The 20168-nt window shown below is 39.0% G+C and overlaps 1 protein-coding gene across 1 annotated transcript in view; it reads right to left on the bottom strand.

Moving 5' to 3' along the window:
* Nucleotides 1-20168, bottom strand: part of COL4A5 (collagen type IV alpha 5 chain) — an 88915-nt gene that overhangs the window by 62862 nt on the left and 5885 nt on the right. The window contains exon 2 of the mRNA XM_056491630.1: nt 1512-1571. Within this exon, the coding sequence (XP_056347605.1) occupies nt 1512-1571 (60 nt within the window). The remainder of the gene's footprint in view (nt 1-1511; nt 1572-20168) is intronic.

Raw genomic sequence — 20168 nt, forward strand, 5'->3', positions numbered from 1 at the left:
TTCTGGAGCTATCTGGATGGCAGGTGCGCCATTGAGCATTACCTTCAATTTTGGATAGTTGTCTTGTTTAACCTGAGCCAATAGTAAAACACTGCACCAGCACATTTTATTGCCAGTACCAGCGTTTTGAATTACTTTTGTTCATTTAAGGTTACATTTATTTACACAAGTCAAAAACCACCATTGAAATGTGTCAGGAATTAATTTAGAGCACTGAAACCCTCCTAGAACCTTGCTAAGATAGGGTAAGTGGTTTGATAAGACATGCTTCTCAAACTCTGTTATCAGTTCACATCTTTAGGATGACTCTATTGTATTTCAAGCAAACTGTTTACAAGACTAAGAGCTGCATTTTGGGCAGCCTCCACCCCTTGTAGTAATCCCATCCTCTTCATTCCCTGTGACAACAGTAGTTACATGTGAACTATTTAAACACAATTTACTTACAACCAGGCTCCCCCACACTGGAAAAAGAACAGAGTACTTGCTCAGTTCACAGTACTGAGATGTTTATCTACAGTGCACTGCAACTAAAGGAAATTCTGGACACCTGCTGTTTCCTCAAAAAAAAAAATTGTAAAACAGTAAGAATTAATGCTGACAAACTTGAAGTACTGTACAGATATACTGAGAATAGGCCGTGAGACTGGAAGTTAAAGCTGCAAGGAAGCAGGAAAGCTCCAATACGTCAACATGCATCTCTTGGCCTTAGGATACCATCCAGGCAGACCAAAACAGCTTGCTGCACCTAAATGAGGCACACAGAAATGCTTTTTGCAGTGGGGATGGTTTTTACTCTGCTTGATCCAAGAATACATACTTGGCTATTAACTAGCTGCTTACTTGGGTGGCAGCTGTGTTGGGAAAGCTGAATTTTGTCACTTCCATGGTCCAGTTCACATCTAGACAGTGACAGCAATCATTATCTTTGCATAGAGCTGTACAAATTACAAAGTGAAAAGCAGTACAAGTGCAGAACACATTAGTGAGCATCAACTACTTATATACTGGCAGTGCAAGAAAAGAGGAAAAAACTCACATTCACTCGACTTTAAAATCTCACTACTAGCACTACTAGCATAGGCATTATGCAACACTCCACACCTTAGCTTGTCAACACTAAGTAGTTAGTATAGGCAGGCCTTGGCTGTAAATAGGAATTATTTCTATTTTACTAGAGTTTGTCTCATCTCTGGTTTTTTTTTGGTTTTTTTTTTGTTTTTTTAAATTGTCAGATAGATGGAAAAAATCTGTGCATTAATTCCCCATTCTTGAGAAAATAATGATATGAAAATCTCACACTGTCAGATGAACCAGTCAGTCTGACTCAATACCTGAAACTGTTAATACAGCTTCGCTCTTTGGTGCGTGCCCACACCACCATCAAAGAAAAAAAGATATGAGCTAGAAGTAAAGAACTATCATCCATAAGCTTCAGTTTTCTGAAGTTAGCATATGGTTCAGTGGTTTGTATGATGGTCTGACAGTTAAAAATAAAAAGGAATATTTACCTTTTCACCTTTTACTCCACTGCAATCACATCTGGATAAAGATGTACATCCATGGCAAGCCTTTAAAAACATAAGGAGGAAAAATTGTTTTTAATTGGCATAAGTCTATAGGAAGTATTTAATATTGTCACAAAAACTTAAAACATTTGTCTAAAATGTAAACCTACAAAGTGTCCTCTAGCTATTATACAAGTGTTCAAAGCTGACACAGTTAACTGAAAGTTCAATCACCTTTAATAATACCTATGTTTGTAAGTATTTTACAGTTCATTTTAGACTTCCAAATTTATGCTTAAGCAGTACAATGCAACACCTCTCGCCAAAAGCACCAGCACCTTATAAAACAGGTTCTTTGGCTCATCTCCAACTGAGAAGAGCCCAGTTATGCCTCCCACCAGTAGATGTCAGGTTTTACACAAGAATTTAATCATGCCTGATGCTTATGAAAACATTTGCAATAGTTACTAGACAAATACTTACTACATGATTAATTCTTCCCTCCACAGCTCAGTTACCAAGAAAACACATTTTAAAAGCTCTAGATTTCATGTAGCTGCATTCACACCAGTGCAAAGCATGACAAACCAGCTACAACAGTCTCTAGCATAAGCTGACAGGTGGCTGAGTGACTGTCAGATTTCAAGGGGTTCAAAGAAGAGACATATAGAAGTTTGATTCACAGAGAAGATCCAAGTTAAGTAATCATTCCATACCATATTTGCTTAGATTATATTCTTCCACCCCCATTCTAACATGGAATATTCATTAGAGCCCTGTGTTCATCTCAGAGATGTGTTTACAGAAGTGAGATTTCTAGAAGAAACCCTTTTTTTGGTAGAATGTTTCTACATAATACAAGCTTCAGACCTCTTTAAAATTAAAAGCTATGAGCCATATTAGAAGATACACTAGCTGAAACACTTCAGGGATCAACTTGTTCTGAGAATAGGTGTGGCACTGTATTAAAAACAAAGAGCTTAGCAGTTGCTACCTGCACTTTCCCCTTGCCTAGCTCAGGAAGAAGTCCAGAGCCTTGCAGGAACAAGATAAAAGACCAAAAGAGGCTCCTTCCCCCAAAGGGGTTCCAATGCTTTAATCCAGGATGCTTCCAGGGAGAAGAGGAAGTGGGACTGCCTGGCTGTGGTATTTTAAACCCCCCGCCAGGGGCGGAGGGAACCCAGACCCCAGCCAATCTGCTTAGGGTGGAGGGGAAAGGACCAAACCACAAGATAGGGTACAGGGGAGCTCAGGGAGATACCATTCACAGTGCTACATAAACTACGTAAGCGAAAGACAACAAGCTTATGCATTAAAAGTTTGAAAAACTGAGCATTTGGGGTCCTCCCATCAGTAATCCACATTATGTCAATTCAAAAGAACATTATGTACATGTTCGAGAGAACATTTTGAACAAAGTGTCAATCAAGCAAGAAACCTGTCAGTATGTCAGATCTGAAATACACTTGAATTCTAGCCTTCATTACCACAGAAGCATTTAGGGACATGACCCATCCCGTACCTGGCATTAGGAATGTCCTGGCTCTTAGCCTAAACATACTACAAAGCATCAGATTGAAAACAGAGAAGTAGTTTAATTCACTTGGTGCTACAAAACCCAGCATCAACGAAAGCATCTTGAAGCAAAACGCAGAGCTTTGAGATTTAAGCCTAGCAGTGATGTTACATGACATGACCAGGATGTCTCTCCTGATCTTCCATGTGGCTTCTGTAATCAGTTTCTTGATGCTATCTATATGGAAACTCAAAATTCTTAGTTAACACAGATTTATTGAGCCATTTCCTAGAATGAAATTGTGCCTTCCTAGCCCGGCTTTCAAAGATCAGACTAGACGAACGCCTGAGTAATGTGGCCTGACCTCATGGCTGACCTTGTTTGGAACAGAGTGTTTTGCTAGATGTCCTGATGCCCCCTTCAATCCCAGCTATCCTATGAATTTGGTATCTGATCTCTTTCACTTTTAAAAATGGGTTTTTAAAAAGCAAGTTTCTTGTGAACCAGTTTTAGGATTACACACTTTAACAAAGCTTCGTTTAAAAGGGATTAACCTTAGTTATATGCAATATTCCCTTCCCTCACAGTACAAACCTGGCTCACTGTGCTGCAGCACTGATTCTCTATTACAAGGATGAAACAGTGAGAGCAACATGGAAAACCTCTGTCTCCAAGAGGTGAAGGAAAAGAAGAAACTCTATCAATACTTATCAAAACACACCAAAAACTGTGGTAGAACACACAGGCTAAAATAAGCGCCTACACAAAAACCACAATCAGGATCCTGCACAAAGAGGAGGATTTATTCAGCCTGTGGAACAGAAGAGACTCGTTTAGTCTTCCTTACAACTTTCACAAAATGTTACTAATAGAAATTTTCTCAGTTTTCAAGTACAAGGGAACTGTTGGGGTGAACAGGGAGAAAGGGAAATTGGGAGGGAAAAAGATGGTATGAGTTTACATGGCCCCTTCACAAAACAAGTTAGAGGTGCACAATGTTGTGAAGCTGAGTTTTCAGACAGTTAAGCTCAGGAGTCTCTGCCCTTTGCTACTGTATGCAGAAAGCTACTTTGTAAGTGCTTACACATCTTTAACAGCAATTCAGCATCAAGACCACATGATATAGAGCTGATTATTCAAACGAATGAAGTGAAGAGATAATATGGTATGGAAGGAATCACTCAAAGCAGGGCAGCTTAGGCAATTTGCACAGGTTCTTGTTCAGTTGCATGTTGAATAACTACAGTGGTGGAGATCCCACAGCCCCCTCAGGACTTGTATTTGGTGTCTGCCTTCACAAGGAAGTTCTTCTCTACAAAATATCTCACAAGAATGCCTTATTGTTGCAACTTGTATCCATTAAAGGTTTCATATACAAAGTTTCTGAAAAATGTACTTCTCTCCCTTACTTTGTTTGCACCAAAGTGCTTTGTTTCAATCAATGTAGGGGTTCTTTTTAAACCTGTGACTGTCTTCCAAAGCAATTTATATATTGAGACTGTATTTATTATGCTTTGAGTAACTTCTTAATCTACATAATTAGCCTGCCTTGGAGAGTCAAGAATACTCACTGAATACTTTCTGACAAATCGTTTTGGATATCCAGTTCAGATGCATTACTTGCAGAAAGGAAACACGGTCTTTCCCAGACAGCAGTGAAGGGAAGCAAAAGGTCTGTAACCAGAAAACTCTTCAAATACCCAGTGTTATCAAGTGGTGGTAAGTTTTTGGCATAAATCCTGGGAAGAACTATTTACCCACAAGCTTATCAAGAAATGCTCCCCCAGCAGAGTCACTTATCTTTCTGTACAAAAGCTGTGTTTGGCAGATTGTTTTTCTCGTTTGCATTAACTTGTATCCACACCAAATTAAGGTATTATTAATCAAACAGTCTAAAGTAAAAAAAGTCCTGACAACCTATATTATCTCAAGACCAGTTCATGCCACTTAGAGGTCTTATTGCTGTATAGCTTAAAAAAAAAAAAAAAAAAAAAAAAAAAAAAACCCAAAAAAAAAAAACCACCGAAGTAAAACATGATAGCACAGAGGGGAAAAAAAAACCTTAATGACCTACTCTGAGTGAAAGCCTTCTTGTTTAGACTTTTAAAATAATCTCAAGGCTATTTTTTTTTTTTACTTGGCAAAGCAGGCACAAAAATTGCACTAAGGGAGATTGCATACTGCGTAACAAGTAAGTACAAGTTTGAAAGCCACACAGCAGTCACAGGCTAGAGATTTTTGGTATCACTGAATCAGTTGTGTATTTCACATGAACGTCAAGAAAATCTAGGCTCCATACTGTACATAGAAACACTTGGAACTGCTCCTGCACATGGACAGTAAGTTATCTACACTTCTGTCAATCAATCAAAGAAAATGGATGTAATGAAATTCCAAACTCAGAAAAACCTACATTAGGAGCAAGATTTAGATGGTTACCATCAGTACTTTACCCTTAGTAACAAGTTAACCAGCACTAGTCCTGAAAATTACATTTCTTCTTCTAGGTTTCCAGATATGGAAAATTGAAAGACTCCAACCCTCGGGGAACTCCAAGTTACACTCAGCACATGATGCAATTGGAAAACCAAGCAAGACTCCTGGCTTGTATTATTACTTGTCAGCCAGAAGCCCTCAGTAGCATTTCAGTTCCCAGCCCTGGCCAAGAGGCCACATTGTCTTATGTGACAGAAGATAATAAAAATATTTGATACAATAGTGAGTTGTAGCTTTATCATAAGGAGCTGGCCACAATCTCCCTATCTGTCAAAATCTTAGTTTTCAACTACACCAAGTTAAATAAGGAATCAAAGCAGCTTTTAAGTGTTGGGGTTGAGCAGGAAGAAGAGTTCTGCCTAACACCGTGGAAAAAAATCCCCATAGTCATGGTGAGTGGAAGTTTGCCTGAATTGCCCCCTGGGAGCTGCTATGTTAATGTTTCTGGTAAGTTCTTTGCTTTCCCTGTTACCATTGGTTAAAAAATGGTGCTGTGTTTTACATATAAGTAATCCCCAGTTTTCACTGAACTCTCATCCTCAGACTCCGTCCCTAACCTACCTTATTTAAGTTACTGTTTCACCCTGGCCCTCACCCTTTCTGGTGCACCCTACATTGAACTTGCATTTTACTGTTTGTTGTTTTCTCCTTATTAAAGTTCTTCTGTTTCAGGTCACCGAATTGTGCCCGTCTCTCTTCTATTCACTGCCTTTGGACTTTTGCTGGTTCCAAGGTAACATCCAGCTGTACCACCCAGGCCCGTGCTGTTACATTTAAGAACTCGAGACAAACTGCTTAGATTTGCTCCTTACTGTGTTCCTGTTGCCTCCTCGCTCATGTACCTGTAAAGACGGACATACTATCACTGCTTATTTCCTATGCTGTGACTTTCCCATAGCAAGACACAACCAAAAGCTCTAATTAATCTATTCAAGATTAGCTAATCCTTTCACTGGATTTTCCTGACAGCTTCTACCCATTGAATCTGTGTGTGGAGAACAAGTTCTTTTCATTAGTATATAAAAGGAAGGATGGTATTTGTTTACTGGTCAAAGGATAATTCTTCCAGAAAAAGCTTGGTCTTTTGTGTCTTATATGGACTGAGGAAAACTGCTTTATGCCACAAATAGAATGCAGTTTTGTTTGTTTGTTGTTTTTCGGTTTGAAGGAAAAAAAAAAGTACACATTCCTACTCTTGGTTTGTTACAGTCAGCTCAGTGAAATGAATAGCCCAAGTCATGCTCAAAATGCATTGTGGTTAGAAGCCTGCCTTTATGCATTGGGCACATTCCAATCCTCTCTCATCAGGCCCAAAGACCTTGGTTACAAGGCAATTTCAGCATATTCCATTCCCCCCCCCACCTCCCAGCTGCCATTCACAACAGTATTGGACAAAATATTGGTAAAAGCTACCAGGAAGATGAATGCTGTTGCTGGAGAGAACAGTAACTTGAGACTTTGCAAAACTATGAAGAGCAAAAGAAGGGATTTACCACTATGTACACACAGCTGCAGGGAAACTTAACAGCTAAGAGTGCACAACTATAGGGAGGGGTTTTAGAGAGTACCCAAACCCCTACAGTAGTAAAACATATAGGAGCTTAAGAGTAATTTCATACTCTTTCCACAAGCAGGATTACAGAGAGAAGCCAATCATTTCCAAACCCTGACTCTTACAAATTACCAATCAAGAGAAGGTGAGGCTTCTTAAAAAAGCACAGTAGGTGACTCAATGAAAGTTCTGTCATGACCCAAGTTGCTTACAGATAAATTCTCAATTCAGGTATCACACAATTGGGTAAGAAAAAGAAAAGAGAAATAAATAACTTGAACAATTTCTTTATTCTGACATCCTACTTATGTATAATTTTATCACAAATCCAGAATTTCAGGTTTGATAACCCTTCTCATTTCTAGAAGAGCAAAGTGACATTACTGAATCCAGCAATGCAGTTTGTACTAATAGACTGCATGCTTTTCTTGAAAGCTCCATTCTGATAGCAGCAGAAGGTCGAGAAAGAATCAAAAACCTGAGTGTGGACAGCCACCAATTTTAAATGCTGGTGTCACCTGTAATGCATTAAGACCCCCCTCAGAGACTTAAATTACTGAGTTTCAGGGTTAACTTGCACAGTCTAACTTCATAAACAGATGTTGTCCTGAAGGAAACCAGACAGTTATTTGACACCAGAACATTGACAGGTCCCTCACTAGGTAAGGATGGTTCCCTCTAGTTGGAAAAGGATGTACAGAAATCATTGAAATAAATTCTGTCCAAGTAAAGATGGCCAGAATTTTAAAACAAATTGAAAACTGCAACAGACGCTGATGACAAGAGATTACCTGAACTGCAGAACAATGTGAGTGAAGAGCAGAGAGCAAGCAGTAAAGGCTAGGAAAAAAAAGTTAATTACACTCACATCACACTGTGTAGCAATAGCTGTTTGTGTCCTGTATTTGTATTTTCTCATACTTTTTCCTGATGACTTCCTTAGGATTTATTTGCTGCATCTAACGAAGCCTTTTGATTGTTTGGTTTTACTAACCCTCCCATTCACTAGAATAGTCAAAGGAAGAACCATCCATAAAACCCATTCAAAAGCAATTAATCTCTGAGGGCTTCCATACAGCACACAGTCTGTCTCCCCTAACAGCTCCTGAACCTGAGAGTTGCAACTCAGGTTTTTCACTGATAAAAATAACAGAAGCACTTCTGCGAGTCAGGTGTGGTTATGAGTCCTTTCACTACCTGCAGGTATGACTGACTACACAGCTGCGCGGGCAACTAATTGCTTTGATTCAAAGATACTATGTGTCCATTCTCAAGCTGAGACCGTATCTTTATAATTTTCATTTCCTTCCAAGCGTTTTTAAAAACTAATATAGCACTTGCTCCTATTAGTTCTACATTATCAAACATCTCAGGTCTTTCCCTTCTGTATTTACGAGCAACATGTGATCAGATACTCTTCTTAGAAAGTTAATCAGGTAATGAAGTTACTGCACTACTAAAAAGAAAGCTGAATGAAACATGGAGTTTTGCATTCAGATAGAATCACATCAAACCACGAAGCAATATCAAAAGAACTGCAGATAGATCAAACCCTTCAAGTTCTAGCACCACATGCATCAGGCCCACCAGGTTTTTACTGCCAAAGAGAAGGGCCAGGGGGGTCAGAAACAATGGAAGTGTTAATTAGGTGAAAATCCATAGTTTTGAAGTCTCATAGTCCAGAAAACAATAAAATAGGACTTCCCAATTCACCAAGTCTGATTCTTGACCACATATTTAGTAAAATAAACTTATCTTGGAAATCCAACAGTAGTTAAATTTACTCAAATACACACAACTTTACTGCTGAGAATCAGTTTAACAGTATTTTGTAGTTCATGAAAGCTCACTGTGGAAATTGCAGATTTTCAAGCTGCTCTCATTCATGATTTAGGGTTAGCAGAAAAGAATTTTCACAATAGGGGCTGCAATTACCTGCTAGACATCTGTGGAAGATATTCCTAGAAAAAAAGCTTATACACAGTGAACAAATAAACACCTCTCATAGTTATCCCGCTGCTACACAAGTTCCCTTAATGCTACTAACATCACCCTCTGCATTCAAATATGACAGCTTATCAGTTGTCAGCATATGTTCAGCATCGAAAAAAAAGGAGCATAAATACTGGATAACTCTATCAATTATAAAGATTGACTGTTTTTAGAAATTCACTCTGATTAAAATCATCAAATCCAATATACAGCAAAGCATCAGTTACAAATGCCTTTGCTCTAGGAGGATGGGCTTAAGTAATCTCCCTGCTGAACTATGCAAAAGCCACAAACTTAATTGTTCATACCTCTATTTATAATGCAAATAAATTCAGCCCTTCTGTTCCAAGCAGGCAAAGATTAAGCTTTATTTTGGTGGTGGTCTTGAAGAGTACCCTCATATTCATTAGCTTGCCAAGATCTGTGTAACAAAACACCTGTGCACTTTTCTAGCTAAGGATTTACTACTCATCCAAGTCAAAGATTTCAACATTTATCTTCAGCAAGTTGATTTTTCCCTTCTCCTGCTTGGACAGAAATAAAACCAACAAACCAAAGGTTTCACAGGGATTTGACAAGCAGAGTTAAAGAAACTATTTTTAATTCTAATTATTATTTCACATCCATGCTCTTTAGGCTTAAGAAGGAGTACAAATTTGCAGATAATTTATTATTCATATCTGTGTGAAATCAGCTATGGTAGCAAAGCCATCAGAGGTCTCTAATCCAAATGGCCATTCTTTTCTCAATAAAGTGGTTATTTATGAGCAATAACATTGCTAAAGCAGAATCTGAATTAAAAGCTTATAACATGTCCTTCTAAGGAACTGTTTCCCCTCCATCTACCCAAAGATGTGAAAAGAATAAAGATCATGGTCTAAAATGTAACAGTCAAAATTTGTTTGCAGAAGTTCTTGGCTTTTTTTTTTTTTTTTTTAACTAAGGAAACTTCTGACATGTAATTTCATCTGTTGCACCTCAAAGCAATATCTTTCTTTGAAATATGTACAATATAAGACCTGTTCAGACTGGCAGATGAAACTTTTAATTGTAGTAGCTATGGTTCTGGCCACAGTGAATGAGAACACAGAGGCAGGTTAAAAACCATTCTCAAGCATCTGATGGATAAACAACCCTTATTTTTCCTCTGAAGTGGTAGCACCATGTGTTTGTTATTTAGATACATGAATAGCTACTAATAATAACATGGAACAACTGTAAGAGATCTGCTAAGTCTAGTTATCACATCCCAAATGAATGGTCTGATTAAATGGAAAGTTTAAGAATTAATAAATTCTCTTAGAATACAGTTACTACGAATAGGCTAGAATTAAACTGGTACTTAAAAAACCCTGTAAAATTATAAGCAAGGAAACCTTGGCATAACTACCATCAGAATATGCAAAAATTGAAGCAAGTTTGTCTGTATTAAAAATATTTTGAATCACAAGAAATGGACAGGAGCTCTTAAGAGGATTGAACTTTTCTGCCTGTACCTTGTACTAAAACTACATAGAATTGATTGCTTTAAACGGAACTAATTATGGTTCTTCAGCATACAGTTTTTGATAAAGGGTATCTTTCACAGAAGCTTCTAGTGAAAATAACAGCAATACTTGCAGCAACAGATCTTCCCATTGACCAGTCTTACTACAGTCAATTTTTTGGAGTAAAAGATTCCTTACTGAATGGACACCCCAAAACTTGAACAACTTTGATGAATCCCCAAACAGCAACTATTCCCCCATTAAGAATGGGAGGTATCACAACCTGACAATTTCTCTGTATCTGACTCCTGAGGCAGAAAAGAAGACGTAAAGTAGAAGAGCCCAGCTGGGCATCTAACTCTTCCAAAATCCCAGACTTTTCTCCCTTTCTCAATACTTGGTTCTAAGAGGGATATGGTGGACAAATTTCCAGGGCACAAAGAACTATTAGGTAGAAACTTTAAATATACAGTTTAAGGAACAGAGTTAGCCCTTGCAACTCACACTAGTTCACTCTAGTACACATATTAGTACACTAGTTCACTAGTACACATACTTCCATCTCAAAAATGGTTGTTGCTCCTCTGCTTTAGGGGGCACTGCCAGCCTTGCACTCAAGTGTAGGTGAAGAAAAGGAAATGGACAGTTCTCACCACTTCTGAAAACCCTTAGGTTTCTGCAATCTATTAGTCTCACAACACAGAGAATGGCTTTCAGTGCAGTATGTTTTACTTGGTGAGACACACACAAAGTAAAATAATCAGATCAAGCTCCGCTGCCCTTCTCGCAAGAATTTCAAAGCTACAACTGAAGAGACCTGAGAAGCCAAGTACTTCTGGCTTAATGAACATGGATTTCCAAACAGCTCCACATCAGTTGTATAAATTGCCAAAAATTTCCTTTAACAGCAACTTAGAAGTACTATCTTTATGCTGCCATCCAGAGGCAGCATCTTACAAAGAATCTATGTTTAGATTTGACAAGTACACCTCCTGGTAACAGTGCAAGTTAAGAGCACTAAACCAGAACGTAAACTACCAGGTGGCCTTCTCAACCTACTCCATCTCCACATTAATGAACTGACTGATGCCAACACCACATTCATTTCCTTTTCAGCAAGCACTGCAGCTGGATGAACCTCTAAATACACAGCATATCTAGAGAAACATCCTAAACAAAGTAACTCTGGTTGGCTTTACAGTTTGGGAACAGATTAATTTTATACCACATCAGTAGTCAGTCTACACCTCACTACTGCTCATTTCAGTTCTAAATGCAAAACTCTGAATGGAAACCATCTAACTTTTATACAGACCATAAGTGAACCCCTAAACAAGTATTCAGCAAATTAGAGGAATGGTTAATTTAAAGCATGCCTCCATCTTTGCCTGCACAGCTACACATCTCTGCAAATCACACCATCCCTGAGACACCCGCATGGAGCAGCTGGCAGTCAGTCAGTGGCAGGATACAGTAAGCCACTTGACTTTTCAGGAAGTCTTAGTTTTATTTTACACACAAGTCTCTAATCACCAGCCTCTTGGGGCTTCCTGATTTTTTCCAGCTGCAAATAAGAACTGTCATATGGTACTCATTACAGGTTAAGATTTACTAGTCATTTAGGACCTTTCCCATGTGACAGGTGTTACATGTTGCCACCTTCTATAACCATGTCCAAATGTAGCACAAACCTAGACCAAACAGTCAATTAGGCTTCCAAGTCTCAGATATGGTTGCAAGCCAAGTACTATACACTCAAAATACCAGTCATTCTGGCACTCTGTTTTCACTCCTTTTCCAGTTAAAGAAATGGAATAAAGACACAGAATAATTCCCTGGAAAATGTCCTGTTCCTCACTCTCATCCATATAACATGCAATAGAAGAAGCTTCAATTACAGATTCCTGTTAATAGATGTCAGATATTTGTCACTGACAACTGCACTTTTCAAGTGTCAAGAGCATGAAGCAGACCACACAAGAACAGAAACCCACTTTTTCCTTGGAGACAGGAGGCAAAACAGAATAGCATTTCAGATTAATCCAACCTCATTCTGGTCTATTTTGAAACTACTGAGAGTACTAAATTAACACCAAAGATAAAGCAAGTACACATGCTAAAAAGAATAAAGGCTGTGCAGAGTGGTATTGCATTGAGATGTTATCTGAAGAAGTCCACGCCCTCTTAACTGCCAGAACAAGACCTAACTCACTTTAAGGCTGGGTGCATGTCTGGGGGATTTTTTTTCTGTGGTGGAAGCTATTATCAGCTCTATTCTCCTTCAGTTCTTGGACCAAGTATCATAGCTTCAAGGTTCTTCTAGTTTGAGCTGCTTTATCATTTGTTTATGCCTGTGGCAGCAGTGCACCCTGTGCGTGCACTTTAACACCTAAAGAGAGCACTACAGGCAACACTTTCTCTGTAATGCTCAACGTTAACAAGGAACTACTCTCCAGCCTCAGGTAATCAAAATTGAAAAAGTAAGTGGCACTGAAAAGGGCCGAGTTAAACAAGGAAGCAGTGGAGACCAAACAATTCTCCTAACCCTGAAAGTCAGAGGCACTTATAAAAGAATGGAACATGAGGATCTGATGAGATGGGAGATCCTTTTGTATACACATGGGTTCAGAAATCTCTAAAGCTGGTAGAAGTTGAATACTTAGTGAGAGGTCTCAGATACCTGTTCAGGACCTCACATGTTGAACTTAAGCAGATATGGAGCACCCTCAGTGTCAGTCTCTTTAGTTCATTTACTTAAGCACTGGTTTTGTGCTATAGCAATAGCTCATGGCTCCTTAGAGCATCTGCCTCTTCAAGTGAGGTATTGGCATGAAAAATGTACCTGCCTATGAAAGAGTGACCTTATAGTGAATGAAGAATCGCAATTGTAATTTCCCAGACTAACTCACAGGAAAAAAGCAAAAGGCGTCTCAACGGATTTTATTGCCTCTAAAATGCTGTAAGACAGCCCTAGGTTAGTGCTAATAGAACGTTCTATTTAGCACATGCAGACCTTGGAATTTGATACTCAACTTCAATTAGAAGAAAAAGATTGCACTCCCTTACACCAGAGAAATTACATTTAGAGACTATAAACTACATTATCCTGAGAATCATTACATTTGGATTGCACTAATCACTAAACAGAAAGCAAGCCTAGAGAATTAAGTCAGGCTTCTCAGAAACTTGCTACATTAAAAAATTTTAACCCATGAAAGAAAGTAGCTGAAAGATTTTAAACAGAACATTAAAAAGCCAACAAAAATTTTTAAGTATTAACATTGTATCAATTACAGGACAGGCAAGAGAAATCTGATGAGCACTAGACAAAGAGGGTGCAGAGGGAAAGGAAAGACACTTTATATTTTTGTTTCAAATGGAAACAAAAGGGGAGGGAGGGAGGCAATCTTCAGCAGCAGCACTGAGCTCCTCCTTACTTTGACACTTGTAAATTTACATTACTGCTTTTGTCAGCAATTGATTTTATCCCCAGTCACATTCTGGAGGTTCCTCAGTAGCAAGCAGACAATATGTAACCTAAAGATACCTCACTATCCTTGCAGTGATTCTCTGACCAGGTCCAAGGATGTCAGTGAACTGTCTTCCTTACAACATCACACTAAAATACTGTCAGTTTAAAAAAAGGAGGGGGGTAGGCAAGGAGAAAGCACATGCGGTTCCAACACCCCAACACAATAAATAAAGTGAGGAGATCCATTCATAAGAAATAGTCCTCAAGTATTATTAAACCTAGAGACGCAGTTTAGTCTGAAGCTTGGCAGGTGTAAGAAATAGCCCCTGGCATTTTTACTCATTCTAAAACAAAGTCACTTTCTCTAAGGGAAAGTATTCCCTCCGGCACCCCATTTTAGGGAGTATACCAGTATACCAGCTTCCACAAGTGTTATTTGGAGCCGAACATATGCCAAGAAAGTAACCTGCTTCAAGTTTGTGATATATGCTCTGCATCTTGCAGTAATCAGTAAGTTAACTGCAAATACTGAATTATGAGCTTTCCTGCGAAGAACACTATTCCTACACAAAGCAAGGTTTGGAATAGAAGATGGTGTTTCAATGTCTTTTTAGACTGCAACTATTTGAACAACAAATAGAAATTCCAGGTCAGCTCTACTTTGAGCAAGAGGTCACCAAATCTAGACCCCAGAACAGAAGGATTATGCTTCCAGTCTAAGTTGTACTATGAACCTGCAATAAATTAGCTTGGAACTTCACCACTTCTTAATTTTGTTATATACATCTAAGTAAATTTTTTCAGAATGTTAAATCCAGCAATACTTTTGTGGCTGGTGCCAGGTGCCCACCAATTTGCACTATTACACTTCAACCGGACAGGAAAGAAAATGTAACAAAAAGCTCCTAGGCCAAGGCAAGTACATGGAGAGATCATTCAGCAATTAGCTTCACAAGCAAATCAGACTAAGGGAAATAAATTTTATTGCAAATCAAAAGTCAGTGCAGGGTAATGAGAAATAAATGAAAAAACCCCAACACCTTGCTCCTTCTTACTTCTTCCCAAGCTTAATTTCACTCTCAGTTTCCCCACTCCTACCCCCCAGCAGCACAGGAGGATTGCTAATGAGGGTTCTGGTCAGTTTGTTACACATTGTCTCTTCATTGTCAGTTTCTAATGATGTCATTCAGAAAATTAATCTTTACACTTCAAATATCAACCTTCTGTATTGATTCTTTTAGCCACTGATGATTATGCTCCTGAACACCACCAAAAAGCCTAAGAGTGTTCTTACTGTTTTAAGTAATTTTCTACAACAAGTATCAGCATACTCAGAGTCACAGAGTGACTTGGAAGGACTCAAGAATCCATGTCCAGCTCCTGGCCCTGCTTAGCACCATCCCCAAGAGTCATACCATGTGCCCTTTTCTTACTTACTCCTTTCTGCTATCAAAACAAAAATAGTTACCGAACAGTTTACACTAAAATTTAGAACAATACATTTCAGATTCATCTGCTTATTATGTTAAACACATCTTTTTAGTCCCACTGTTTAAAAAAAACCCAGAAAATACTACTATTTCCATTACTATTTCTATAACAGACTGTGTTCTTTCTCCATAATTACTTCTGCAGCATATCAGCAATCTAACATTCTTTAAAGAGGCCTGTTTCAGTATTCTGATTTTTGGGTACAGTATGCCAATATCCTGAAAATACACATTTCCTGAGCATGACTAGACCTGTCAACAAGCATTTTCTCATTCAAGTATAAAGAAGTTTCCTAGGTTCACTTAGGATACAAAAATTCACACATTAGACAGACAGAGATGTTTTTACGCCTTGTTACTACACCTGCTTTAAGAATTTGAAAGATTCTAGAACAGAAAAGTGACTTTCTGCTGATATAAGAGTGTCATCCATTCTATTGCCAAAAGTCTCCATTAGCATTCTGGCTCAGAAGCTAAATGAAATACTCTTCCTTCAATCAAAATTACAAAAAAAAAAAAAAAAAAAAAAAAAAAAAAAAAATTTCCACCCAGACAAATACCAGCTTCTGTATGGATGTTTACACTGTGTGTCTGGGCAGACTACGGGCACAGCCTTCTAGCAACTTTCATGGCACTACCTTCCCTATTAAAAAAGGCACAAAATGAATATTGGAAAGTGACCTACCAAAACAAAACACACTCAAGCCAATTTACAGAATCACAGAATGAACTAGGTTGGAAAAGACCTTTAAGATCATCTAGTCAAACCTATGACCAACCTAACATCTCCACATCAAGTAAAACACAGCACTGTGCAATATCCAGTCTTTTTTTAAACAGGAACAGTGACTCCACCACCTCCCTGGGCAGACAATTCCATTGCCCAGCCACTCTTTCAGTTAAAAATTTCTCTCTAACGTCCAACCTAAACTTCCTTTGGTGCAGCTTAAGACTGTGTCCTCTTGTTTTGTCAGTTGTTGCCTGGGAGAAGAGACTGACCCCCACGTGGCTACAACCACATTCAAGAAGTTGTAGAGAGTGATAAGATCACCTCTGAGTCTCCTTTTTTCCAGGCTAACAACTTATCCTCTCTAGATTTTCTCATTATTTTAAATATTTTTAAATTCTAAAGTCATTAAATAATTAATGGTTTTGCAGAGATCTCAAGGTTTTTCCTCATGTCTGATGACACAGTAAATGGATGAAAAAAGATGGAAAAGTCAAATATAAATTCTCAATTCTCAGTGCCGTGCAAAAGTTTCTTTTCCCTCTGAATAGCTTTGCCATTTAAGGTTGAATATACAAGAGAAGTGTTCTAATTAATTCAGAATAAGTATTTTCTGTTATTAAGCCAATTCCTATTGTCTGGATGACTGCAAGGAATTATCTTTCAGAAACTGGATTCTGCTGTCTTTCTGTGTGACAGGTTGGTTCCAAGTAAGTTCACTCAAAAAAAAACCCACTGCCTCATAAAAAGGATTATTTGAAAAAGATTTTAAAACTGAGTTCGTAAGTCCTTCACCCAAACATTTTCAGTGGCATTTCTTGTCAGGATACCACCATTTCTGGGAGCTGGAGGCTTGTCTAGTCTTGCCTACAAGTCACTTTTCATTGCTTTAAGTAAAGTGATTTAATTGTGGGTTTTAATAATTGCTGCCTTAATTCAAGGTGTAACAAGAATGCAGTTCATGGTTCAGGCTGGGCATTGTCTCCTTTCTATCAGATTCCAGGGGGATTTAAGTGTGTTAAGGGAAAGGTTTGCTTTTGAAGAATTGATGTTGCATTTAACAGACACAGACTGATGTTAGAAATATATTTAAAACTCATTAAATAAAGATTTTCTTAAGGAATGAAGACAATCCTTCATTGCTAACATGGTAAATTACAAAAAATCAACTATAACTGTGGAATTAATGGTTGCCTAAGCTTGACAACTTTATGTTGTTAATAACTAATTCTTGTTAAATTTTCACACAGAATGCAGAAATTAGAGTGGAGAAGAACCAGAATAGATAGAAATAAAATTAACTATTATGAATATAGTGTAGACTTCTGACACTTGCAGAGTACTAGAGAAATACAGGCAAGTCCAGTATATATAATCACTCCTTATTTCCCTAACTACTTTTAGGTAGTCCTGGATTCCAAGTCACAAGTTTGGCATCACACTGCTTATACATTAAGAGAAGTTAAGTTACTACTTCTGTGTTGGTTTCACACGCTTGGGGGGAGGAGTGGATTCACCTCAAAGCAGGCTCCATGAGGCTGGGAACGGGAGGGGCTCTCCCATCTCTGGGAGCTTCCCCTGTGGGCTGCTGCCACCAGTCGGAGAGCTGATTTGGAGATGGGCAGCTCGGGAAACCAATAAAAGGTTATTTCGCTTTCACAAATCACAGTGGATCAGGTTTGCTCTCTCTCTTTCGGCTTCCGGCCTCTGGGGGTGGTGGTCCCCGGCCGGGGGCTCCGGCCCGGCTCTGGGCTCGGCCTGGAGTCCGGCCCGGTGCCCCAGCTCTGCAGGGGGCCCAGCTTGGGACTCCGGCCTCGGCTTGGTAGGGGGCCCGGCCTGGCCGCATGGTCTCGACCCCCCCCGCCCCGACCACATGGAGTTCCGGAGCTCCCCTCTCCACGTGGCATGGCTGAGCAGGGGGGATCGGGGAACCACCAAAAGCTCTCCCTTCCCCCGCCTCCTCTCCTCGCTCTAAGAGAGGAGGCCTCCAGCTGCCCATGCTGTTTCTTCACTATCTGGATACAATTGTAACTTCTTTATGCCTGGATAAGATCCTTGATTTTTCCTAAGCTCTCCTGAACGTGAAGAAATAAAGCCTAGAGACTCCAGAAGTCAGCGCAATGAAGATAAAGTTCCTGGTGGGAAGAGATTGAAAAGATGCAAACTGATAAGTAGCTGAAAACCTTTTTTGTGGGCTAAGGGGATTGTGACTTCGCTAAAATTCCTTTAAACTGTGAAATATACTTCGGGATGTTTGGGGTGCTTGAGAAGAAGACTTTTTTGCCTTAGAGATTTGGAGCTCTCTCTGTTCTGGAACTGGAATAAGGACAGAGACATTTGATAGTGAAGGAGATGAAGAGAAGCTTGTTTTTCAGCAGCCTGCCTTTAAAAAGTAATACCCCAAGTGTGTAACCCACTGCACAGCTCTGGAAGGACTGTGACAGAATGGGAGGAAAGTCATAATCTGCAATATCTTCCTGGGCGGATGTGGATTGTGAAGGTGAAGACGTCCCCTAAGCCATAACCAAAAAGGGACTTTTCTCTCTTAAGTGAACTGAACTGATTATTTGAATGTATCACTGACTGAAGTGCTCTCTGTATGTTTGTTGGTAAGAAATGTTGAATGAAGGGGAGGAGGGGACAATCTAGGGATCTTATTCTGAATTTTTTCTTGTGTTATTAATAAATTTCTTCTTGTACCTTTCTAAGTTGTAAGCCTGCCTTGTCTCTACTCCTGGGTCCCGTCTCTAAAAAAAAATTAAATATATTAAGGTTGGCAAACCCAAGTCACACCGTGACAACTTCATACAAATTAAGACTTGTCAGTTATATCTTTCTAGATTAAGACAGAAAAGTAGAAAACTCCTACTATAAGCAAAGCATGAAGGAGTTGATAATGGGAAAATAAGACTTCCAGCTTACAGCACTGCAGGCAAGCAAAAAACACAGCACCCACTGGTTACTGATTATTCCAAACATCTAGCTAATGACTTGAAATAGCATTCAAAACCCATCACTATTACAAGGGCTCAGTCTCTCAGTACAAATGTTGTAGGTTACTTCACTTTAGCACTACAGTTGCCAGATAACACCAAATTTTTATACTTTGCATAATAAAGTTCTATATTTTCGTCCAGCCCAATAACCATACAAAAAGACAGCCAACCTGAAAAATAAGCTAGAAAGGAACATCTGCATAGTTCTATTTCCTATACAAAAGCACTAAGATATTGTAACTTTTGTCACTTACAGCAGTAGTTCCCAAAACAAGCTGAGTTGAAGAGTCTCTATGAAGCTTTATCTTTCTCATGAAAGGCTCTGAATCTCTGAAATGACACCATTCCACTGCAGTTCTGGTTATTTGCCATGGCTCTCAGGTGAGTCTGTGCAGCAAACAGCACCAAGAGCAACCTGCCAAACCTCTATTTCTTCTACCAAAGCCAATGAGGTGATCTTATCTATTGGAACTATATCTCCAAATACAGCAGCAGGAGAGACACAACTGTTGCAGCAGAGAAAAGAGATGTCAAGAGATGAAAGTCTTGGTTTCATACCAGTGAAGCACATAACAGAAACCAAGGATTTCCTCTGTGCTCACTGTTCTTCCTGGAGAAGGGGTGTCTACCACATCCATAGACCTCTGCAGCAACCAAAGGTTGCACAAGTCTGGTTTCTAAAATCATCTAAATTCTCTAGGAAGCAGTACAGCATAAGTTATCTTTCTTTAAATATCTTTCTCTAAATCAATGGAGTGGTCTAAAATTAAGATTCACCTTGCTAATAACTAAAGCCAGTTCTACAATAAACATATTTTTCAATATGTTTGATGCATTTCAGCATAAAATCCTGTCAGGCACAGACACTGCCAAAAAGACTTACTAACCTGTGTCCAGGCAGGGAAGTGAATAAGCCTTGGCTTATGTTGAGG

Source organism: Oenanthe melanoleuca, chromosome 4A, assembly GCF_029582105.1.
Source record: "Oenanthe melanoleuca isolate GR-GAL-2019-014 chromosome 4A, OMel1.0, whole genome shotgun sequence".
In the NCBI taxonomy this organism is placed as follows: domain Eukaryota; kingdom Metazoa; phylum Chordata; class Aves; order Passeriformes; family Muscicapidae; genus Oenanthe; species Oenanthe melanoleuca.